This window comes from Hyposmocoma kahamanoa, unplaced genomic scaffold (assembly GCF_003589595.1).
Source record: "Hyposmocoma kahamanoa isolate Upper Pololo Valley unplaced genomic scaffold, ASM358959v1 138, whole genome shotgun sequence".
Lineage (NCBI taxonomy): Eukaryota > Metazoa > Arthropoda > Insecta > Lepidoptera > Cosmopterigidae > Hyposmocoma > Hyposmocoma kahamanoa.
The window spans coordinates 956,643-982,997 of NW_020653492.1; the positions used below are offsets into that span (position 1 = coordinate 956,643).

Sequence of the window (26,355 nt, forward strand, 5' to 3'; positions counted from 1 at the left end):
AAGTTAGAATTATGTACTGTTCTTACACAGAATAATAAGTTCTATTAGAAGTGTGTTTTAATAAATTAAAACATTTTAAAAAGTCACCAGAAACCAACTCATAGCCAGTCTCACGTATAACACAGTCAGCACAACACAACACAATAAATAAAATGAACGAATGAGTGAGTACTTGAGTATAATTTCTTGACTGAACTTTAATAAAAATGTGACAGATCTGAAATGAGAAACATTCTACAAATAGTTTTCGTTGCATTTCACAAGATGGCGATACTATCGATGTGGTACCATGAAATATAATTTATAAAATAAAAGTAGTTATTTTATATCATTATGAGTTCCTGCAATGTGTTACGGATAACCATTGACCTACCAACAAATGGACATCGGGTCTAATACAAAAAACCACGAAAAAAATGTCCGAGGTTAACCTATACAAACGTAGCGACATGTAACGAAATACATATAAAAAACCTTAAAAAACTAAAACATTAATTTAAATTGTACTTGGTACTTGGTACTTGGTACTTGGTGTAACGGGCTGGTGTCCGCAATTTAAATTGTAACGTCATTGCAGTACTGCTTACAACAATTTAAGGGCCCAAAAACACCATATTCAGCTTCTACTGGAAACTTAACAAAATGCACCTATTTAGCTTCGACTGAAAATTACTTGAACATAAGAGTAATGGAATAGCCTTTCTTGTAAATATTAATTAATTTTTTATATATATTATTATGTCGAATTTTGTACAAATTCAATTAAAGGCATAATAAAGAGTTGGGCAGATACATAAACACAAATATTACTACAAATGTGAAAATAAGCGTGTACTATAAGAAATGTACCGATATTCTAACTAAACGTAAACTCAAATATCTGTAATTCCGATTTATAACAAAACCGTTACGCTTTCGAGTAATTTTGATGCTTTTTACATAGACAAAATTAGCTTTTGTTTTGTAATCTTTGTAAAAAGTCATTATGAAAATTCGAACTAATGTTATTTCGGGCAAATGTATTTTCTGACTTCTGATAGGTAATCCCATGCCGTAAAACAAGTACAACAATATTTTGTTAGTTATTGCTAACGTTTAATTAAACAAATCCTTTTAAAAATAGGATTAAAATCAAAGCAACTCCACAGTTTCTTTGTTCTAAATATTTCAATCGCTTGTGGTTCGAACAATTGAAAATGACCAAGAAGTTTATATAAACTTCTTGAAACTGACGTAATGGGTCTCTTTCCATCTTTTGCGCATGCAATGAGTAGAAAAAGGACAGTTAGCTATTTCATTAGTTCGTGTGCTTTTGTAATTTATATTTACGATTTAGTTGTATATAAATTAAATACTATAAAACTGTACAAAATAACACTTTTAAATGGCAACTATGATAACACAATATACCTATTTGTTTAGTGAAAATATGATATAAAATCCTGTTTTCAGACTTTACTGCAGTAGTTTGTACAAGTTATTATTATTGGTACCGCTTAGTGGTACCGCATGATTGACAACCGCGCTGTCAGTCGAACAAACGAAGACTGTTGCGCGATTGACGCTCTGCATGCAATTTTAACGCCCTACAGGTGCGGAAACTTTTTAGCGCGAACCCGACGTCCATTTATTGGTAGGTCAATGCGGAAAACTGTACGCTAAACTTAAATTGAGTTCACTGCATCTGTCTTTTTCAATAACAAAAAGAGAAGGAAAGAATATTTAACTCGTCAAGAACTTGTCAAATTATGACAACTCTATCAATTTTTTTTACTTCTTTCCATATAGGAAAAGGCAAAGGTTTTATTTACTCGTGACAATCGAATTCATGACGTTTAAAATTATGGGTTAGTCTATGAGCATGCAGGATATAGCAAAATTTTGGAGGATGGAAAAAGCAGTAGCTATTGAAACAACGACTGAAATCCATAAAATTACTAAGCGGAATAGTTGATATTGGCGAAATTCTAAAAGGGCACAAAGGGTAAAAAGAAAAAGAAAGGCTAGAGTGGTGATTGTATCAACATTACGCTGTATTTTATTTACTTCAATGAGAGAACTAGATACCCTGATTAAAAAAAACCAGTTAGGCAGAATCGAGATAATGGGCATGAAAAATAAAATAATAAATCATTAGAGTAATAATAAATCTATTATTTTTTGAACCATGTATGTACTATAATTACAATAATATTTAAATCTGTAGCAGTAAAATCTCACACATTAGGATACAAAAATATATAACAAAACACATACTGTAGAAATTATTTGCTTTGTGTCTGGGATAAAGGAACAAAGTCCATACATAGGGTGTATTACTAATTCCACAGTTGGGTAGAACCTCCTAATCATGCAAAACTTAATTTTTATAATTTGATTCTCAAAACTCTAAAATTAAAATAAACTTACCAAAGATATTACTTGAAACGGAGCAAAAAATATAAAAGATCCTTTGATACAAGCAAACAAAATTGTTAAAAAAGCTTCCGTACATGTTGTTGCCCAGGGGTGAATTAAAGTGTTACACTGCAATTCGCCCAATCGGGATTTTTCAACTAAAAACTTGCTAATTTCTGCCATTTTAAATTTTCGGTCTTTTGAATACTGACGAATAATTACTTTATGCTATGAAATATATATAAATACGGCAGTACTGCTTCAAGTGTTTCAGTGATTAGCGTGTATTGTTTGGTAAGTAGCCTAGTTATACGTAATATAATTATGTAAATTTTAACTTTATGAACTGTGTAGGTATCAACCATATTGTATATTCAGTATTTTAGAGCAGGTGTTTTAAGAATAACATTGCAAGATTAATGTTCAATATGTGTGATTGATAATTTTGGAATTTTCACTCTATTACATCGAAGGGTTTATCTAGTTACAGTGAGCGCAGACTCTAATCCAAGTCAGTTTTGTAGTTTTTTTAGTCTTGGCCATTATTATTCTCATAAATGTTACAGCAAGATAGTGAATGATATACCTACACAAATTTTGATGTGTCTGCCGTCCGGCTTTATCCTCTTTTAAATGGAATGAAAAAAAGCCATTAACTCATAAGTTAGGGCATTCATTGTCCTGCACGGCTGTCCGTCACGCAGACATGACACTGCTTACACACTATCTAGCGTATGGCCCACGTATGGAGTCTTGCAGGAGGCATTGCAGGAATGCAGGATGTATGCTGCGACTGCATTTGTATTCCTGTATTACGCGGTGGACGGCAAGGCGGACTGCAATGCAGGATATTGAATGCCCTTTTAGACAAATGAGTTTTACCATGGGTGTCCGTAATTGTCTATGGTCGCCGCAAATATACAGAAAGTTTCTAGAAACTGCCGCAAATGTCCAAATGTCGCTGCAGTCGGTAAATGGACGTTTGATGTGGTGTTTGTCAAGATTGTGCTATTGTGTGTTTACAGTGATTTTATTCCTTATTACAATAATCCTATTTAAAGTAACAAGTTTTAAGGAGTAGATGAAGGTATGTATGATTCTGTGACACTAATATTTCATATTGATAATGGCTGTAAATGCTGTAAGCAGATTGGCGCTTGGTGATCCTCGTCGTCCCTTTCATGTCAGCTGTATTACAAAGATGATACGCATTTACGAGTAGATGGATGAAATAATGAATTAAATTCTTACTTTTTCTGTAAAATAATGCTTGTATCATTGTTAGACGCTAGTACTGTATGCTAACTAAGTTTATTCTCTAGGTTTTCCTTCCGAACAACGGAGGTTATGGATCTCTCTTGTCCCTATTTCTCCAAAGAAGATAATCCTCTATCAAACAAAATAATTTTAACACCCCTAATGACCCCTCGCGGTGCTTATAAGGTACATTTATCGTATTTTGCGTAATATTCACAAGTACATAAACAATTCTATCAATAGGTATGAAAACAATCATTATCATTGTTTACGTAGATAACTTTGAATTTATGTTTTAATAACATGTGTATTATTTCAAAATTTCCTTAAAATCATTGTAAAGTAGCGTTGTTTTACAATAATTGCAGAAGTAACACTTGTATATTCATGTATTGGTAATGTAGGTCTGTATACCATAGGTTGTTGCCTTTCTAGTACTTAAATAATGGATATTTTGTAATAAACATACTGTAAACAATGAGGTTATATCATAAATTCTATGGCAAAGCTGTACAATTCATGTACTGTATTTTGTATTTTTCGTAACATTGTAAAATCATAATATTTTTCTAGACGCAAGTTTTCCATCTGTGTCAATGGTACATTTAATTGTATATAATTGTTATAATCTTCATGTCTGTATAAGATGGAGGTAACACCTGAACTCTTGATTCTGTAATATTTTGAGGAAAATCTTTATGACATAGATCTTTAGTTAAACATTCGTTGTCAGTTCGTGAAGTATAGTTAACTTAATTGTTATGTATATGTTAACTTAATTAAATGCATTTGTATAAAAATATGTGGGTTGGGTTTTTTATACTACCCTATCATGTATAAAAATGTGCAGGTAAACATAATATTGTTGTAAATTTATTTCGAGGTCAGTTTTTTTTTAAATTGGCTATGAATACTATCTCTCACCAATGTTTCTACATAGCTACCTATTATTGAGGCCCATATGCTGCGTAACAAACTATTAAAAAATCAGATTTCAGATGAGAATGTTTTATAAATAATAAATAGATCTAAGTTTTACAGTTTGTATTTAAGAGACCTAGCATCTTCCTAGCGTCAGCCTCTGGCACTGCTTCGGCACGACATCCATGCGGCGGCGACGCATCGTGGTATTCCTAACTAATTTGTGAATGCAACACCAGCACTGAGCTACTGATTTATAGTGTCGAACATTAGGTATTATTGCGTCGCAGTCGCGGGGACGTCGTGTCGACGCTGTGCGTCCGTTGGCAAGACGCTGACGCTCGAAAGACCCTGTTGTGGGGGGTCTCATAATGCTATGTGATCCTGTGTACCTTAATCTATAATATTTATCTATGTATGTTCTAATCTAATGCAATAACAAACCCAGCAGCTTAGTTTCAGAATGCTTCAGTACCAAATCATTCTAAATATGTGTTGGATTTACAATATTATTGCACTGGATATTAATTTCTATTGTTTCCTCTACAATCAATGGCTTTATATGTATAGTCAACCAGTTAGCCAACTTCCACACTTAAAATGGTTATTAATTTCAATACCATTCATGATAGGAATCGTCAATGTGTGAAGTGTATAGTGGGGGAGTGTTTATGTATGACCATCGATATGACATTTGGTATGAGTGTGTTGCAGAAGAATGCTGACAAACATAGCTTATCCCTGGATGTATGTCATAAACACATATCAAAACAGCATTTAGAATGATGATGTTGTATGTTCCAGTTGACAGTATGTCTCGCAACAAAGACAAGCATGAGGGCGCGAGCGGGCGCACGTACCACATTATGTCGGAGGCGGAGCGGGCGTCCGGCCGACGCGGGGGCTGGACCACTCTTGAGGTAAATTACAGAATCTTTACATACTGTAAAACCGTGGCATGCTGTTCGAAAAGCAATAGTAGTTGGTTTGCAGTTAATAACCTGTTTCTTAAAGACAAAAAACAAATCATATGAAATTAACTTTACTGAATGTTAGACAGATCGGCTCATCCGTAGAACAAAGACCTATGTGCAAGATGCTGCTTCTTCTCAGGACATTGTATGTTTGCACTGATAGCTTCAATTGGTTTACTTCAGCTACTTTCACAATCAAGTGGCATATATGCAATTTTGCTTTAGAGTAGTGCAGCCGATATTAATAGTCATTGTCCTGTAAAAATATGATAATAGAAGCAAATGTTAATAATATTGGAAATACTATCTTCCGTCTGTTACGTATCACGCAAAAAGTACTGATGAAAGTTTGGCAGGGTTATAATTTATACCCCCAGGTTACCCCTAAAGTTATGTAATTCTTAAGAAATTACCGTCGTAACTGTGCGTCATAACCAGTTCCAGATTTTTCTTTATATATAACGTGTCTGCTTAGTAAATGTTGTTGATAGAAGAATTTCTTATTCTTATAATTTTTTTTCACCCGTCTCAGATATTAATTATTTGGAGGTTTTGAATATTATTCGTTCTATTTGAACCTTTTTGCTACACATTCCTTAAGCTTATTTTTTTAATTTACGTTTTTAAATCTGGTCATTGTAAAATAATAATAAATGTAGTTAAAAATGTAAAATAAAATTAAAATAGTAAATACAGTCCAGTTAATTAAATTAAATATTTGAGAATAGAAAAGATTAGTACAAAAATAAAATATTGCTTCAAAATTATTTGATTATTGGTAAAAAATCTGTTTTGGCGCCTACTCGTCTTGTTCCCCTAGTTACGCACACTCAATCGTAAGCTCACTTTTCTGCCGCTTCGAGGCGGGAGGGATCTCGTACTACGAACGCAGGCTTTGCGGTCACCTTATTGGTCCCCGTTACTGCCTTCATTGTGGCCACACGGAACGGAACGGTTGGCGAATTTCACAGAAGGGTCCACTGAAAACCTAGCGTCACAGCGTACTATCGCACGTGGCATTAGCTGACTGGTCGTTTTGCATACGCCATAGTGTGAACACATGACATTAATTCAAATTGTGTTGACTGTTTAAAATTTGATTACGTTTGCTTTGTTATTTTTTCTTTTTTATGTTAATTTAGCTTTGTTTTTTTAACCGACTTTAGAAAAGGGTGAGGTTCTCAATTCGACTGTTTTTTTTGTATGTATGTTACGCGATAACCCCACATTTGTGAACCGATTTTGTTGATTTTTTTGTTGGAGACCTTATAGTAGTGGGCCCATGGCAAAGAACGAATGACTTTTGAAGTCGGTATTGTTGAGTACTGTGTACTGAGATTATTTAGACTTTCTTTCTGTGTATTTTGGTGTCGTTTTTAATAAATGTTTTCTATTCTATTCTAATTTCGGTTCTGAACGCTTCCTTGACAAGAGGGCGTTCCAAATCGAGTTCGAGAGTTTCTCATCGACCTGTATTTCTTGTCATGACCGTCTCTGCAAATATTGTCTTCATAAGTGGCGTAGCTACTTATTGATTGACGAACCATGTATCTTTTAGTAGCAGTAGAGCTCTTTGTGAAAGAGTTCATCCAAGAAAGTACGCTACCTTACCTGTTTCTGCCGCCAAGCAGTAATGTGAGCATTACAGCGTTCCGGTTTTGAAGGGTAAGGGTGCTGGTGAAATTACAGGCACATGGAATTTGTCACTTTACGTCTCAGGGTAACCGGCGCAGTGGCAGTGCCCCTCAGATCTTTGCGATTTAAAGTTCTGAGTGGCACTGTAGCTGCTATGGAAAGGCGTGTCGCTTACCACCAGGCGCAGACTTATTCGTCTCGTCACTTGGTACATAAAAAAATATACTTGAGAATATTTGTTTCTCCCTGTACATCTTTTATCGTTCCATTAATAATGTTTGTTAAAAATTTTATTTTTTCTGATACACATATTATTTGTATTAATTCTTAGTCATATTGTACCGTTATTGCAGCTGCATTATAATTATCGTATTGTCATATCAACTTCGCATAATAAGTCGACGTTAGAAGGGAATACCTAACATGCCACAAAATTTTGATGTGTAATAAGTTCATTGTGTATTAAAGGCGGTAAATAAGGAATTACTATCGAGACTATTAGAAGCCCGAAGTCGAACACTGAGGGCTTTCGGAGTCGAGGTTCGTATTTCCCGTATCGCCCGTGAAACATGCAATGTTTTTCATCACATTTGTAAATAGTATGATTGCATGCAGGCTAACTTGACTATAATGCCCCAAATAAACCCTCAGTCCTTTTTTCTTGTCATTACAGCCTTGGCTGAAAAAAACACTCAGACCAGCACCAATTTAGAAGTGGTTGGTTTCCTAATTTGGTCTAGCTGTAAATGTAGCTTCGCACTCCTTCATTTAGTGTCCACACTTTGGGACACGGAGAAAATATCGATACTTTTTGGTATCGAGTACTCTCGCCACCGATACTTTTCTACTCAATACTTTTCTGGTATTAGTATACTTTTGGGCAAGTATCGTATTGTTTTGAATAATACCTACTTATTATAAGGAGTAAGGATTCAGTGTAATCAAGTAATTGATTGTTCATAATGAAACAAATAATTTAATAAATAATAATATAAAAATTTTAATAGCTCTCCCACTAGGGAAACCTTGTCTCGCGGGCACCATGGACGCACACAGAAACAACCACAAATTTTACGGGAGAAATAAATGTTGGCCATACAAGTATTTCTCCCGGTCCAGGAATCGAAACTGGGACCTCTGCGTGGCAGAGCAGCATGGTAACCGTTCTGCCACAGACGCAGTTAAAACGTTGTAAAAAAGTAAAAACGTTGATTAGTTCATATTATTCTCTTTCATCTTTAATTGGGAAAATTGTTTCACGCGGGTATTGAGACTTGAGCAAGTGAAGGGCCCTAACATTTATATTACATAAATAATGTACGACAAATCGCGACGAATTGGTTTTAAAGGAAAAGTTAGGTGCCACCACAGTTCATCGTCAAGTTCGAGTTTCAAAAACGCTTTTGCACTCATATGTCTAATGAGAAAGAAAGCCTTTCCAAGCTAGGGAGGTGAAACATTTTTGCTTCGATGCTTTTGTGAGTTTCGAATTGATACCCTGTCCCTCTACCCGCACGAGGATCGACGTTTTCCTAAGCAGGTCGTCCCGAATGAACTGTATATACTCTAAACATAACAGGTACCTATTCTGTTACATGTTGGTAAAAACATATTAATAAAATAAGTGATAATAATATCTGCTTAGAATAAGTCTGTTTTTAACACGAGCCATATTTTTATTATTATATGAGCTCACATAGCGACGTATATGTAAGTTAAAAAGAACGTTCTAGAAAATATTTTTCAACATTGTCAGATCCATCCTCGTCACCCGTTGATTCCGACGCATGTACAAACAGGGCTAATTTTCAGGTTAGTTTTCTCTACCCAATTTCGGTGACACATTTTATTTTTTAAATACTGTAGAATATTATCGTAAAATATTACTTAATATTCGAGTGTAGTATCTTGAAAAATTATTTTATATTTTACGATAGTATACTCGAATACTTACTTAGTAATAAAAATTACCACCGACATGAGGTAGAGAAACTATTATATATAAAGAAATTATCCAATACAGTTTTCCGTATGTAATAGTGACGTTGGAGTCGTACTTGCACAAATCTTCTATATTTACTTCAAAATTTCTTGTGCTTTCACCGCTGGTTTTACTGGTATCATCACCATTATTCTAGACAGGTCTTTATTTTCTTCTTCAAAAGCGTCACTGCCAAGTATTTTCTATTTCTACATAATTAGACTAAATACTCAAGACAAGAATTGACATTTGGCCGAAAATCATTTTAATTTTTAATGGTTGAGATCTGCGGTGCCTGATAAGTCCTGAAATCGTCTTCACACATAGGCATGTCGCTGCAGAGACAACCTGTGTAAATGGGACCCGTGCTTCAACATAGTCTTTGCAACACTTGCCCCTGTGCCCCTCGTCTTTAACATCTGTAAGAGAGAAAATGTCTACGTGGCCACGGATAGCTTAGTCAAGATGGCAACATTCTATTTAAAGTCAATATAGTCCCAAGAGAACATACTGCGACTTTTAGCAGCGATGCAAACGCACGACTGCATCGATACCAACGCGCGATTGCATCGATACAAACGCGCGATTGCATTAATGCAATCGCCTATAAATCCCAAGCGATGCAAACGCGCGTTTATATCGATGTAGTGGAGCGTTTGCATCGCTGCTTAAAATCGCGCGCGTGTGTAAAGGTAGACAATTCTGCCGTCCTCTATCTAAAACGCGGCTAAGTGACAAAATTTTTTTTGAGTTATCCATTGACCTACTAACAAATGGACGTCGGGTTTTCACTAAAAAGTGTCCGCACCTACAGGGCGTTAAAATCACACACAGAGCGTCAATCGCGCAACAGTCTTCGTTTGTTCGACTGACAGCGCAGTTGTCAATCATGCAGTACTATATAATAATAACTTGTAAAAATTACTGCAGTAAAGTGTAAAAACAGGATTTTGTAGCATATTTTCACTTAACAAATATATTGTGTTATCATAGTTCTCATTTAAAAGTGTTATTTTGTACAGTTTGTCCTCTAACTAAAACGCGGTTTATTTAATTTAAATTAACCGTAAATGTAAATGACAAAAGCAAACAAAATAATCACATAACTAACTGTACTTTTTCTGCACATTGCATGCGCAAAAGATGGAAAGAGACCCATTACGTCAATTTCAAGAAGTTTATATAAACTTCTTGGTCATTTTGAATTGTTCGAACTATAAGCGATTGAAATATTTGAGACAAAGAAACTATAGAGTCGTGTTGATTTTAATCTTATTTTTAAAATGACTTTTTATTAAATGCTAGCAATAACTAACAAAATATTGTTGTACTCGTTTTACTGCTTGGGATTACCTATCAGAAGTCAGAAAATACATTTACCCGAAATAACGTTAACTCGAATTTACATAATGTCAAATGTATTTTTTTAAGAAGATTATAAAACAAAAGCTAATTTTGTCTTTGTGAAAAGCATCAAAATTACTCGAAAGCATAACGGTTTTGTTATAAATCGGTTTTCGGAATTACAGATATTTTACTTTACGTTTAGTAGTAGTTAGTTTAGTGGTACATTTCTTATAATACACTCTTATTTTCACATTTGTAGTAATATTTGTATGTATGTATGTATCTGCCCAACTCTTCATTTTATCTTTAAGTGAATTTGTACAAAATTCGACATAATTTATATAAAATTTCGACATAATATGTATAAAAATTAATTAATATTTACGATAAAGGCTACTCCATTACTCTTATGTTCAAGTATTTTTCAGTCGAAGCTAAATATAGTGCATTTTGTTAAGTTTCCAGTAGAATCTGAATATGGTGTTTTTGGGCCCTAAATTGTCGCAACAACCAAAATTAGACAGTACTGCAATGACGTTACAATTTAAATTAAATGTTTTAGTTTTTTATATTTCGTTACATGTCACTACATTTGTATAGGTTAACTTCGGACATTTTTTTAGTGGTTTTTGTATTAGACCTGATGTCCATTTGTGGGTAGGTCAATGGAGATATCATAAAAAACCATAACTTTAGTTTTAGTTTAAAACCATAGTTTTAGTTGTATTTTTAGAATATTGAAATTTTTTAATGATATTTCGGATATGCATCGTTAGGGTAAGTTCCGATAAGTCGAACACTTTAACTATTTTTTACGGTTTTTACATTGACTTACAAATAAATGGACGACGGGTCTAATACAAAAACCACGAAAAAAATGTCCCAAGTCAACCTATTTAAATGTAGTGACATGTAAAGGAATATGAAAAAGCTAAAACGTTGAATTTAAATTGTAATGTCATTGCAGTAATGCCTAATTTTGCTTGCAACAATTGAAAAGCGCAAAAAACACCATATTCAGCTTCTACCGGAAACTTTCCAAAATGCACCATATTATGTAGCTTCTAGTGAAAATTACTTGAACACAGGTATTATGGAGTAGCCTTTATTATTTATAAATAAATTTTATATCTAAATGTTGAATTTTCTATAATGCCATTTATTACGAGCTAGAGTGTCTGACTTTTTTCTTGAGGTCTCTCGGACCTCATTCTCGTACTCGATTTCTCGAGTTATTCGAGATTTTTTTTAAAAATCGTAAAAAATCAGCTCGATCTACTATAAAACTAAATGTGAACTTTTCGAAAGTTGTTTTGGCCTGGGTGTTCTAAGTTATGCCCCGGAATAAATTCCATCGTTCTTGGTCCCAGGTTCGATTCCCAGTAGAACCAATTTGGGAAATGAACATTTGTAAATTGGTTCTGCTCGGGATTCTGTTGCTCTGATACTCATGGGGAGTATGTACAGAGAGTTCCCTAGTTTCAAACCAGGTGATTGTCTTACAATAGAATACCAAGACCAGAACCATTTAAAAAAAAAATTTGTTAAATTGATCCTACCGGTATCGAACCCGGGAACTTCTCATCCAGTGCCCAGAGTGCAAACCATTAGGCTATCAATTTGTATTATTATGCAGTGTTTTTGTTCACTCATTGATGTAATCACATACCAAAGCTTTAATATTATGGTCTTTTATCAAGCTTGCATCAGCTCTGGTTTCCTTTCTTCTCTTACCATTTTCTTAATCCGTTCGTGCATAGTACTGAAATTATACTGCGCTCAAAAACGTCACCACTTTTCTATATGCCGTAGTGCTTACGTTGATTCAATATAATTATTACGGTTTATCACTGACGACGGTTGATTCCGTCAACAGGCATAGTCGTGCTGCTTATAGTTCTTGCAAATGTTTCTTGTGCATGAAAAAGTACGGCTATGACGGTAGTAGGGTATTTGCTGTTGTGAGATAATTACAAAATTAAAATGCGCGATATTGATTGCGCAAGAGAAACGCTTTCCTAAATAAACACTTAGATACTGATTAATAATAATTATTATAATAACGCACACACTCAACATTGCCCCGCATTAGGGAAACCCTGTGTCGCGGGTGCCATGGACACACATATAGACAACCACAAATTACACCCAAACTCACGAGAGAAATAAATGTAGGCCATACACATATTTCTCCCGAAAAACCTAAAAAAATACTTTCGGGATTATGGAAATTCATGCAAACGTTACTTCGGGCAAATATATTTTCGGTCTTTTGATTCGTAACCCCGAGCCGTAGAAAGAGTACAACAATATTTGAAATTATTACTAACATGTATTAAACAATATTTTAATAATAACATTAGCATCAAAGCGACTCTATGAAATTTTTGTTCTAAATATTTCAAACGCTTGTGTGTCAAACAATTGAAATTGACGTGATGGGTCTCGTTCATAAAATAACACCTTTAAGTGATAACTATGATAACACAATGTAGTACTTACTGAAAATATGATATACCACCCTGTTTTTTCACTTTAGTTAAGTAATTTTTACAAGCTTTTACTACACAATACGGCATCATTGACAAGCGCGCTGTCAGTCGAACAAACGAAGACTAGAGCGTGATTGACACTCTGTATACGATTTTAACGCCCTGTAAGTTCGGACACTTTTTAGCGCGGACCCGACGTCCATTTATTTGTAAGTCAATGGGTTTTAAAAAGAGAATTTTGGGTTCTATCTTTTGCTATTTAAAACGGATATTTGATCATTTGTCACTTAGCCGCATTTTAGATAGTGGACGGCAGATTATTAACGACTGCATCGGTGTTAAAAGTCGCGGTGTGTAACCGCTCTAAAATAAAACAAGCTAAGTCACAATAAGAACAATTATAATTAAATAATCTTGCATAAAACTATTAATTACGGATATAATAAATTTATCTTTTTTTCTTGACTGTTAACTGGCTAAAAACAAAGAAGAAAGTTCCCTCATTAGAAACTCGTTACGAAGCACGATTACGGTGACGACCATTACGAGAAATTCATAATAAACCCGACGTTACATAATTTGCGAATGACGATTGTACGGCGCGTCCTTAGCGTTGGTAGCAACTTTTCTGTTTCCCTATGAGACAATGAATGAAAATAAAAACTTGCTCTCGCTTTACGACGTTCACACAAATTTTATTAAACCTCAATTGAATTTCTTTTTGCTTTTTTTCTAGCTTTATTTTAATATGGCCCGGGATCCTTTATTCACTTGTATCAATTTTTTGTTTAGATTTAGTTATTGTTTACAAGATTTTATTTCTCTATTTTTACGTTGGTTTTGCAAGCTGCGTTCAGTCTTATATTATTAGTTGTACAGTGAGATGAGATATTATGTACAGCCGAACAGGTGCTATGCTGGTCTGCCACACAGACGACCCGGGTTCGATTCCCGGACCGGGAGAAATACATGTATGGCCTACATTTATTTCTCACGTGAGTTTGGATGTAATTTGTGGTTGTCTATGTGTGCGTCCATGGCACCCGCGGTACAGGGTTTCCCTAGTGCTGAGCTATAATGAATTTTTTCGTTTTTAACCCACCCATAACTACCCTCAAGTAAATTTAAAAATATAAGTAAAAGTAGGTGACATACGACGATTAGTGGACAATGTTCGTTTTTGTAACCTGAAAAAGATCGTTCGTATTGTATTGAAAGGCACCGCAAACATCTTAAAAACATATTAATGGACCACACCACCTCACAAATTATTTTATTTTTATGAATAATAGACCCTACGCATGGCCACACTTTTTATGATACCTAGAGACGGAACGAACAAGTCGTGCGCTTGGTGATAAATGACACGCCTGTTCGTACCAGTGGCAGTGCCACTCAGAGCTTTAAATGACAAAGATCTTAGGGGCATTGCCACTGCACCCGTCACCCTGAGACATACGTTAACACGTCCCATGTGGATGTAATTTCACCAGCAGCTTTAAAAACTGGATCGTAGAAATGCTCACATTAACGCTTGGCGACGGAAATAAATAAGGTGGCAGTGCTTCTCGCGATGAACACTTTTACAAGAAGCTCTACAGCGACAATGCCGGTAGTCGATTGGAATACCATTTCATTGCCATAAGCATTAGAAAAGAGGTATCTATTGAATACTTTGCACTTTAGTACTGAAATCAAAACGCCCAAATTAATGAATAGGACAAAAATTGCAGGTAACAGGAGGTGTGCGCGCCCTGGCGCCGCAGCTGTTCCAACTCACTCACCTGACAGCGCTGTACTTGAACGACAACTCACTGCAGCGCATCCCGCCCGACATCAACCAACTCGTCAATCTGCACACGCTCGATGTCTCTAATAACAAGCTGCGCTCGCTACCCGCTGAGCTCGGTGATCTTATTCAGTTGAGGTTGGTTTCCAAAGTCTTTACAAAAGGGTAATTTAATTTCTATTGTACACTTGGATTTAGTTTAAGGGCACGTTCTCACAATATCGTGACGTTTTATTTATCGTTGGGCGACAGTCGCGTCTAGCCTGTTCCTATATCACGACTATCTGTCGTGACTGTGTCGTGGACGTTTATTTTATCATTGAAAAACTGTCGTTTTTAGCTGTTCCCACTAGATCGTGATGACAATTTATTAGTTCACGGCAGCCGCCGCGAAGCTGCGATTATCTGTCGTCACATTTTTATCGTGTTCTATTTATCGTCCGACGACGACTCTTCTCATTATCACGACAGTCTGTCGTCGTAAGGTCAAAAAAGTGAACGACAGTTAATCGTTTTGTACTATATGTGAACAACTTCGTTTAAATATATAAGGCACGACACTTGAAATTGCACGACTATCTGTCATCACGACATAACGGGAACGCGCCCTGACTCTTTATCACTGTTGGTGTGATTTGTTTAGCATTGCTGTGCTTCAAGCTATATACAACATTTATTTATACACGTTGTTCTCGTCTTATCTAGTTTCTTGTGAGGAATACGTAATATCAAAATAATTCGAACGTTCGATTCACGGTTAGCTCAGACCTCAATTCATAATGAAAGTCGCAGGTTTGTGGAGCGATGCGGGCTACATTCCTAAGGCGTTATCATGTGAATGTGTTCGCACAATTATTAAAGAGAAGAGTGATTTTTGCTACCGTGGTCTCTTCTGCGCCCCCGGCCGCGCTCGCTTCTCATTCAACATTCCCACCTAAGTGTGAATCGTGAATCAATATGTAAAAAGTTAAGCTAAAAAGGACTAATCAAAGAAAACGTAACGCGAATCTACTTAGCGCGATAAATGCTAAAAAAAAACAGTTTTACTACTAACAATGGTCCTTATGTACGTTAATAATACACACTTAATTTCGGTTGCAATCTACAATGCACTAAAACTTCGATTGCTTTTTTTTATTTCTAAGATTTTGCAATCATTTTGTGATAATTACGTTCAAAATGCAACTGGGATATAAGTTTTATAGGGGAAAAAAAATATCAATTGGGTTTGAATTGCTTTGCCACTTTTTCATGTCGCATACATATTGTAGATAGTTATACCCTAAATTCCAGCAGTTTCCAACCATCCACAGCTACGAACCCCTGGAGGTCAAACAAATTTAAACCCGTTAATTTAGCGTATTGTAAGTTTATAGCCTTCTCCGGCATGCTTTTGGACCCTTGATCCGTAAACCTCAGGTTTAGTTTAGATAGCTTTATAAGTCCGTATTACTTACGCAGTCATGACGAACTTTGAGACCTTGAAGGGTTTCGCGAATATAATTTAGAGGACAAATCTGTATAATTGCCGCTCTGACTTGGGAGGTTATTGTTTACTTCAATAATGAGAATTTGTCTTACCGTGAGCGTCGCAGTGAAGTGCCAAGGGAACTCGACTTTCATGGGAAGCAGCGTCTGTCTTTATTAAAAAAAAAAAAATTAAAACTGTTTATTACAAATATTAATAACAAGTTACAGTACATTCAAGGTAGAATCTTAAAATTTGATCATTTGTCCTTTTCTAGTGAGTTGCGTTAATGCGTAAGGTACAACAATTAAATGAATGACCAGTTTACGTATGCCTCCTCTGATATTGATCTTTCATGCAAAATCTTTTTAATTTGTTTTTGACTTGTATAGGCTTTTTATCTGTTATTTCATTTATAAGATTGTTTGGTAAGCTATTTAATATCACAGGAAGTTCACACATCCTAACTCTTTACCATAATTATTGTTATATTTAGGTATATCATACATAGGTAGATGTGATAGTGTACGTAATGAATTTGGTCTAATTTTAATTTTTAACGACTTTATTTTTCCACAATTTTCGGTTATGATTGCTAATTTAACTTTATCAAAAACATTCATTACGTTACAGTACTGAAATAGTTGGTCATAATTATCTTTAAATTTATATCTAATTCTAGGAGGTACAATGGTCTTAAGCAATCTTATTTAAAGGCAACACAACATCACGTAACACAACACACGTAACACAACACGTAACACAACACGTTTTAACATCATGTATTTCAACTTATCACTATCTACTGTGGAATATCGAAGCCTTACTTTCGCAAACTCGTATCTTAGATGTCAAAACTTTCTATTTATTTTAAATTTCTTATGAAGGGTGTCAATTTGGATGCATTACTTTAAGAATAGGTAAAAGCGAGTGTGTGAATATGAAGCAAAATGTGATGTGAAATCAGCCTGCAAAATTTGTATATAGTATAAATAATATATTCGAGAAAGTAAGGCGACGTTATCCTATATTTTTTATTTAATATCTTCTACTTTTCTCAATAAATTATTATTACTCGTGTAAGCCGGCCTTTGTAACCGTTATTCAGCAAATCGAAGAAGACAGGTGTGGTAGAACAACCGAAAGAATTTAGTTATTTTGAAATCTTTCCGCATTGTGATAATTCCCCAGTCCGATTGGTTGTTTAAAAATAATGGATTTTGTTTTACACGTGTATAATGGAATTTACACTTCTAGAAAGCATCATACCCAAAGAGAAAATAGGGAGAGGCTAGTGTGACGGTGGTTTATTAACACCTTTAAAATTATTTTAGTGAATATTGAATTAACTATTAATTACTCAGAATAAATTTTTTTAACAATTGGTGTTCATACGACTTGCTATCCTTTTTTTATAACATGAAGTGACGGGACGTACAAGACGTGCTCCGGATGGTAAGCTACACGCCTGTCCATAACGGTTACAGTGCCACTCAATGCTTTAAATTGCAAAGATCTGAGGGGCACTGCCACTGCGCCCGTCATTGCGTTTCTTTCGAATGAAGTTACAAGATAAAAAGTTATGTAGGTATTATAAACATGTATTAGCCAGGAGACCTAAGACACAGGGGGTACCCTAGTTTAGGATCCTGTCTCTCACAATTTAGATTTAAGTGAACCCTGTAACTTTATACCTTAAGTTTCTATGTTTTTGCTGAGAGAAAATAAATATTATTATTAAGTTAATAACTTCGTCCTTAAAAGACTTGGAAGGAATTTTATTTAATAATATTTACTCATTAAAAAAGTGCATGTAGTAACAATCTTGCTTTTACAATTACGAAACACATGTAGCAATAACATCGCCAATGCAATAAGTAAAATAAGGTAATGAGGACACGGAAATGACTGCAATGTCTTATTTGTAATTTCATTTTTTTTTGAATGTCAACACATCTGCAAGCAGTCTCACTGTTCATCTAATATAAAGTTGTTAATGTCGCACAATGTCGCATATTATCTTTAATATTAAAAATGCGTTGCCGGTCAATTCTAGTCACTTGTATAGGAATTCCGCTGTCTCTACCATCTTTCTTATCATAGGCCATGAGCCGCCACATTGGCCAAATGTGTATTTTTTGTTTTTATGAACCAAGTTTATGAACTGCTATAGACATGCGTGATAACAGTTGCAATGCCACTCAGTGCTTTAAATCGCAAGGATCTGAGGAACACTGTCATTGCGTCCGTCACCCTGAGTTGTAAGTTGAAAGGCCCAGGCAATTACACCAGCAGCCTTACCCTTCGAACACGGAACGCAGTGATGTTCACATTACCGCTTGGTGGCAGAAATAGTTAAGTGGCAGTACTTTCCTGGGCGAACTCTTGCACGAGGAGCTCTACCGCTACTTTACGACCTGCCTGTAGCGGGAGATATTGCTTGTAACCTAAATATACCTACTTAGAAATTAAAGTTATAAAGTACATATCAGTCCCGCCACAGGAACTCAAACCGGCAACCCGCAAAAAGAAACCGCTCTTCTACTAGGCTACCACCGTTAAAAATATTTTTTATTTACAACTTATTTAACTTCAAGAGAATGGCAATTCAAAACGTGTTAAATTAGTCACCGTTACAAATAATTTTGGATTGTTTACAATTAATGCGTTACATTTAACACTAATTCTAATTTTTTTTATTGCCTAGTAAATTAAAGTACACTTGAAATCGTAAAATGATTTTATTTGTTATTTGTTTTGTACAACTTAATTTTAACACTACTAATAACTAAACATGTATACTCAATAAGAGGTGGCGCGACCGCCGCAAGATGTTTTCCGCTACGAAATTTCAACCACAGAGTTTCTCCAGGTAGTAACAAACAACTATCGAAAAATTCGTTTTAGAGTTATTGAAAGCGTCAGTATCATTGGTCCTATTCAGATGAATTGCAGTCCAGCGTAGAAGTTTCGACGTATTTCGACCACACGGAAAATCGGTTTTTCGATGTTAATGCTCTGGCCACATAGAGGCGGCTGCAGAACGCACCCTTCTGGCCACGGGAATTTTTGTAATGCACCAGTTCATATGAACCCTGTCACTCAAACGCGCTGTGGGGCGGCGCTGTGACAAACAGGCGGATCGAGTGAGAGGCGGACCCGGGGCGGGCGCGGGCGTGAGGGTTGTATTCCATTGAGTTCTATGCAACCATCCACACAGCGGTAGCAGCGGGTGCGGTCCGGAATCGGGACCTTAGCGGGACTTCAGCGGACTTTGACGTTGTATTTTTTTTTTCATTCGATTGCTATTGCATATATTTTAATGAAATTTTCTCTCCCGTGTTCCGTAATAAATACGTCAGGGGATTAAGAGCTTATTTTACGGTATGAGAGTATATTTTTTAAATATCACTAGCTCAACACATCTCGTCAGCTGTCAAACACATATTTGAAGTTAATGAATTTGTAAAAAAAACAATATTGGAAAGGTAGGGGGTCTATGCAACCAGAGAAAATTAACGGGACACGTGACAAAAAAGTTTGGGAACATCTGGCCTAGAGAACTAACTACATACCAATAAGGCCACCTTGTTGTAAATTAGTATACAAATTTACATTGCCGTTCTATGTCGTCATTGGTACAAAGAACATTTAATTCATTAAATTAATGACAAAGTTAAATTAATGCAAAAAAAGTGAGTGGAACATGCAACATACCAACTGTCGTTTGAATTGTCCAATTATAACGCTAAACAACATTATCAGAATGAATAACAAAATGAATGAGGACATGGCCTCGTTTAAGTCTTAGTGAACAAAATCGCGTCATTATATAGCACTAACTTACAATGTTTGTAGACCAAATTGTTTTGAAATTTGTAATTTAATTACAAGGTAGATAATCGTGTTTATATCATGTAATGTATATAGTAATATTAAATTGAATTTACATATTAAGTTTTATTAATGAATTTTAATAATATTAATGGTAAAGTGAACGGTAAACCATTTATTTCATTTAGTAGGTTATTGTATAAGAGTAGAACTTATTTATTTCCATTCTGTTTCGACGTGGCTTATTTGTATTAATTACTTATTCAAGTTTTTGTAACGCTAATAACGTTTTTTATTATCAAAGTTTTGCTTTAGTACTTGACATTAGTTCATTATTAGTTTGCAAGTGAGTGTTTTAATGTAGTACTCCTGCGTTTACTTTCTAGTTTAGTTTTTTATTTATAAAGTTACGAGACGAACAAGTTGTGCGCCTGTCCATAACAGTTGCAGTACTGCATAGATCTTTAAATCACAAAGATCTGTGAGGCACTGCCACTGCGCCCGACACCCTGAGACAAAAGTTGAATTTCGCCAGCAGCCCTTACCCTTTGAAACCGGAACGCAGTAATGCTTACATTACTGCTTGGCCTCAGAAATGGGTGAACTGGCAGTAGTTACGTACACTCTTAGTCAGCGATTCGTCTGCGTTTTTGTATTGTTGTTTTTTTATAATACTAAGGGACGAAACGAACAAGTTAAGTCGCTGGTGATAAGTTTTAAAACACAAAGATGAAGGGTACTGCCAATACGCCTGTCACCCTGAGACATAAGTTAACAAATCCCAAATACCTGTAATTTGACATTTTGTATATAAATGTCTTTCTGTGTCTCCTTCTGTCAAGCCGTTCTCACCCATATCGGTGTACGCCTCCTTCAATTTCCGCCACTTCTCTCGGTTCTGTGCTGCCTCTATTCAATTCAACCCCGCCACTTTCTTTTTGCCATTATTCCAACGCAACTGTGGTCTCTCTCCCTTTGGGACGTTTTCTCCCCTAGGTTGCCATTCGAGGGCCACCTTACACCAGGAGCCATGCTTTCGAGCAACGTGATTACGTGACCCGCCCACCGCTACTTAAGGTTCGTTACGCATCTGATGACATTTGCGACTCTGCTTTCCTGTCTGAGCCACATATTTGTCTGTCTTATGAAGATCCCTTAAGAACAATAAATAGTGTGCCAGACAACAACACCAATTACCTGGTCTGAAACTAAGAAATAATTCAGAGCAACGGAATTCATTTCGGAGCACTACCCAGAGCACCCATCATCATCATCAACAGCCTATCGCAGTCCACTGTTGGACATTGGCCTCTCCCAATGTGCGCCATTTCGTCCGGTCCTCAGCTCGTTGCATCCACCTGCTGCCAGCAGCCTTTCGCAAATCCTCCATCTGGCCAGAGGGCGTCCTACATTACGTTTACCGAGCCGTGATCTACACTCAAGAACTTGCTTCCCCCATCGGTTGTTGATTCTTCGATAGATATGGCCAGCCTGCCTGCACTGCCACTTCAGCTTGCTTATTCTACCAGGTATGTAGACGACCTTAGTCTCTGTCGGATAACTTTGTTCGGTATCTTGTTCTTCAAAAAAACATAGCACAGAGCACCCAGACCAAAATAGTTCATTTCCAGTATTGGTTCTACTGAAAACTCCTCATTCACCACCCACAGTGCAAACCATTGTGCCACCAAGATTGTCTCAACCATATTATGTAGTTGTTGATACGAGATCTGTTCGACCTTTAAGATGTGACAAACATACTTAAATCATACATACTTAAATCTCGATTACTGAGATAATGCCGTTAGATTTCTTTTTAAAAATTAAGCGTCCTAAAGCCGCAATACAATGTAACTAAAATTGAGGCTATCAACGCAAAAGTGGTGTAACACAAATTTAATTTTTTTCTACAATGTTACTTTAAATCAGAGGTTCCCAAACTTCTTTCTCATAGACCACTTTCAAAATTTTGGTGGTTCCGGTGGACCCCCTGCAGCTACATTTCTACCATATTCCATATACATATTATTTTTTGTCACGCCACCGTAGATCCCCGTCGAGTTTCCCGTGGACTCCTGGGGGTTCGCCTGGACCACTTTGGGAACTAAGGCTTTAAATGATACTAAAGTATATTTGTATCATTTAAAGCCTTAGTACAAATTATATTATGTTTTTGTCTACCTAGTTTGAGCTCCTACCTAGTCTACATGTTGAGAGAAAATAAACGATTTATTATTTGATAGCCTCAATTAAATAATAAGAATAATAATCATAATAAAGTTTATTTGACAGAATGCTAGCAACAATTTTATGGTTACCGCGGTCCCCATACTAGGCAAGCCTGTATCGTGAGGTCCCATACAATCAATTTATATAATATAATACTTAGCCTCTAAAACGAACAGAAAGTATTAAAAATATTTAAACAAGTAAACCTAAGACATAAGAACAACCCAAAAATATTATGAACCCTCTGCACAAACATTCTCGATACTCCAAACGCTAATATGACTTAGTGTTATGAATTATGAATCGAGAATTAACTCTTTGTTTGTTTTTACATCATAATACTTACTCAAGCTTACCTACAAACCTTTATTTCACGTCCTCAAATCTGTATGCGTCACTCAAGTCGTTAAATTGCAAATGCCTGACCACTGATGTGTTGATACTTGAAACACACGAGTGAAGTAAAGTAAATTGAAAAATAAAAATTTATCCACAAATACACCAGTCAAAAGTTTTACTACAAAAACAATCGAAAACAATCACGTAGCACAAAAAAACATACGAAAATAATGGTACAAACAAATGACATCACGTAACACGATTTAGTTTTTGGGTCTATTAATATGATTTTCTAATTGGTTTTCTCACATAAGCACGAAAAAACTTTATTTCCCTGCAAAAAACTTAGCTTTCGTGGTCAGGACAGCTGAAAGTTGAAATTTGCGTACAATTTTAGGATTTCTCTTTGTTTATAAATCTCAGCACAGAGTACTAAAAAAAACCGACCTCAAAAGTACGTGGAATTACGTCTATTTGCTAAGTTTTATTGAAATATCCTTAAATTCGCCACTATACAGGACTTGACACTGGAGATAATAAAAATCGGTTCTCACTACTCAAAGTATATTGAGAGAAACGAAACGCCTTGAATTGGAGAAATAGCAAAATAAACCATTAAAGTAATTGCTCCTAAATTAAAGTTAGGCGCTATTTATAAAAATGAATCTTCATGCGTGAACAGCCACCCTTCGAGGAGGATGATTTTCTTCAAAATGAAATGGGACCACTATGGAAGTACCCCCTTTCCAACAAAAAAAGAATCATGAAAATCGGTTCACAAATACCGGAGTTATCGCGTAACATACATACAAAAAAAACTCAGAAGAATTGAGAACCTCCTCCTTTTTTGTAGTCGGTTAAAAACAAAAGGGAACAACAATTATATTTCAACCAAAATTCTACAAATTGATGACAAAGAATATATTGTTTCTTGAAGTGTTAAATCGTCGTGTACAAAGATGTCTTAAAATGTTTCAGTTTTAGTTTAGGACTAGTCTGTGTTGATGGAACTTTTACCGACCAAGAGCTTCTACGTGTTAACAACTTATAATAGCACATCGAGTATATAACGAGAAATAGAGAAGAAATAAGGCTCACCCATTATATCACTTTTATCAACTTTCGTTTGCGCTGAAATCACAAATTAGAAAGCTGAAATAGTACAGCGCCAACAACTGACCTGTGTGTACGTCTCCGTATATTCGAAAAATGTTCTGCATTTATTATAATAAAGATAATATAATAAGATAATAATAAGATAGTTTATTTATAGATATATTGATAGATATTTATTATAATATCTCTAACAATGGGGGGCTGTTCCATTCGGTGGTGTGGGAAAAACAGAAATACATGTAATTACAAAACTTACGGAATCACATTTTATCGGTAATTAAATATGAAATATGTAATTATTCCGTCCATTAATAGCAAAGCTCAAGTTAAACTGATCGTTTTTTGTGGTCGATGATTTGAAGTGAAACAGTTGACGACACCCGTCAATTGTTTCTGATTCGGGCTAGCCAATCGGAGCGCAGTTGTCACCGAAATGATTTGGCAGAATAGTTTTTAAACAAATGAAATGACATTTCGTCTCTAGTTCTGTTTATCAACTCGATGTAATAGTAATACAGAACATCTGTAAACTTCCGCCAACATCTACTAAAATTCATGTATTGGAAACGCAGAAATTTTTATCAGTTTTATTAATTTGTTCAGTATAAGAGTACGCTCAGCTTTACACATCAGATTTATGATTGAATGAAATATTGTTTATTGTACATAAAAAAATACAATGACAACACAGAATGTACGTGGTTCGATGACAGTTGCAAACCGCTGTTTAAAAGGCTGAACATGTTACCTTTGCCATGCATGTACATTAGGGATATCTGCGTATTTGTCAACTCTCATCCTCAATATTTTAAAACACAATCCCATTAATATTTGCACATCTTCTTGCAGGTTGAATACAATGTACCTAATTTTACTTAAGACCTTTGTAATTACTGTATTCTGGCAAATAAACGTATTCTATTCTATAAGACAGGTGACCTCATTGCTAAATAGCAATTTCATTCAGGCAACTATAGGATAGAAATTTAAGAGTTGGAAAGGCACAAAGGCAATTTATATGCAACTCAGCCAATTATGATAAACAAAGTCTGTCGTGAAAATCTCAGTATGCAGTTGACTGTAAATTTGCATTATTTATCTATATTATTATATACACATTTTTTCCGAACATACTATGATGTTGTTTTTCCAATGATACAGACATATATTATTGGTAGAGCAGAATCTGGAATTGTTATTATCCAGTAACACTAAGTTATTTTCCAATAACATATATTTTAATGGTAGGGCAGCATCTGGCAATAATTTTATTCGAATATATTATTCAAGTCCAATAACATAATTTAAGACAGTATTTATATGTTCTGTGTTTTGTGAATGATGCAAGCCATTAGCATGAATACACAGAATCTATTTGCTAACTCGTTTTAACATTTATAATTTACAAGTGGAATTCGCGTCGTGTTTTGCAAATATCTCCTTCAATTTACATATCTATCACAACACGTGGTTCAACGAACTTCACAGCTGTACTGATCTAAAAGTACAATATAAACTCCAATATCGTAAATACAAATACAAATTTATGTCGTACGGAAGGAGATTACATTTTTATCTTTAATCAATTTTATCATGACTGATTGTTTGTGTGCAAAAGCTTGTAAGATATGTAAAGAGTAAATGGTTTTGTTTATAATTATTATCATTATGTTTATAATTTTTATAAAATGTTTAATTAGTATGACTTTTTACTATACAGGGTGTAATAGAAAAGGTTGACCGCAATATTTAGGTATGTGGTTGTAGTCAAGGTAACAAAATTTATGTGTACTTTAAATAACACGCTTACATGATTAAGATTCATATCGTCTTGCTTAAGATGTTTACTGTCCAACTTATGTGTTGAATTGAAGCATCCTTTCTGCAACAGTTTTTTTTTACTATCTTCAGCCCCGTAGCATGGCTACGCATGATAGTCGCGACGCGAGCGATGAAATTGAAATAAGCGCGCGCTATTGGCTATCTAAATTAGATCTGATTGATACATCCAATAGCGCGCGCTTATTAAAATTTTGTTGCGCGCGTCGCCACTATCATGCGTAGACATGCTACGGGGACTGATATTCTGCACCACTGTATACAACACAGTTTACACGTAAACAAATGTCATGTTAAATAATAATAATGTGCTAGACAACAGTTATCTGATCTCAAACTAAGGAATTTCCTGTGCTATGAGTACCAGAGCAACGATATTAACTCGGAAGCACTACCTTAAACTACCACTAAAGTTCGTTTTTCAAGTTATGCTACCGGGTATCAAAACCGAGACCTCCTCATCTAGCTCCGTTAACCGCTGGGCGACTGAGGACATGAAAATTACCATCATCTAAAACTCGATTAATAAGTAGAGGTTTTTCCCTTTATTTATAAGGTACCAATAAGTATATTTACAATCTAACCAATAAGGAGACAAGAAGTAATTTACATTTAATTTAATTTAACAAATAAACAAATTAAACTAACTATTTACCCAGTGTTAATTTTGTACACATCTATTAAGACGAAGACACTTTTATCATGTATTCTTTTTATGCAGTGTCATTAGCACTATT

General features: G+C 35.3%; 1 protein-coding gene across 1 annotated transcript in view; it reads left to right on the forward strand.

Annotated features, from left to right (window-relative positions):
- The first annotated feature begins 3,791 nt into the window (after positions 1–3,791).
- The window catches only part of LOC113240431 (CCR4-NOT transcription complex subunit 6), a 252,036-nt gene continuing 229,472 nt past the window's right edge, over positions 3,792–26,355 (forward strand). The window contains exons 1-3 of the mRNA XM_026477729.1: positions 3,792–3,840; positions 5,380–5,495; positions 14,738–14,931. Coding sequence (XP_026333514.1) covers positions 5,388–5,495; positions 14,738–14,931 — 302 coding nt within the window. The 5' untranslated portion in view covers positions 3,792–3,840; positions 5,380–5,387. The remainder of the gene's footprint in view (positions 3,841–5,379; positions 5,496–14,737; positions 14,932–26,355) is intronic.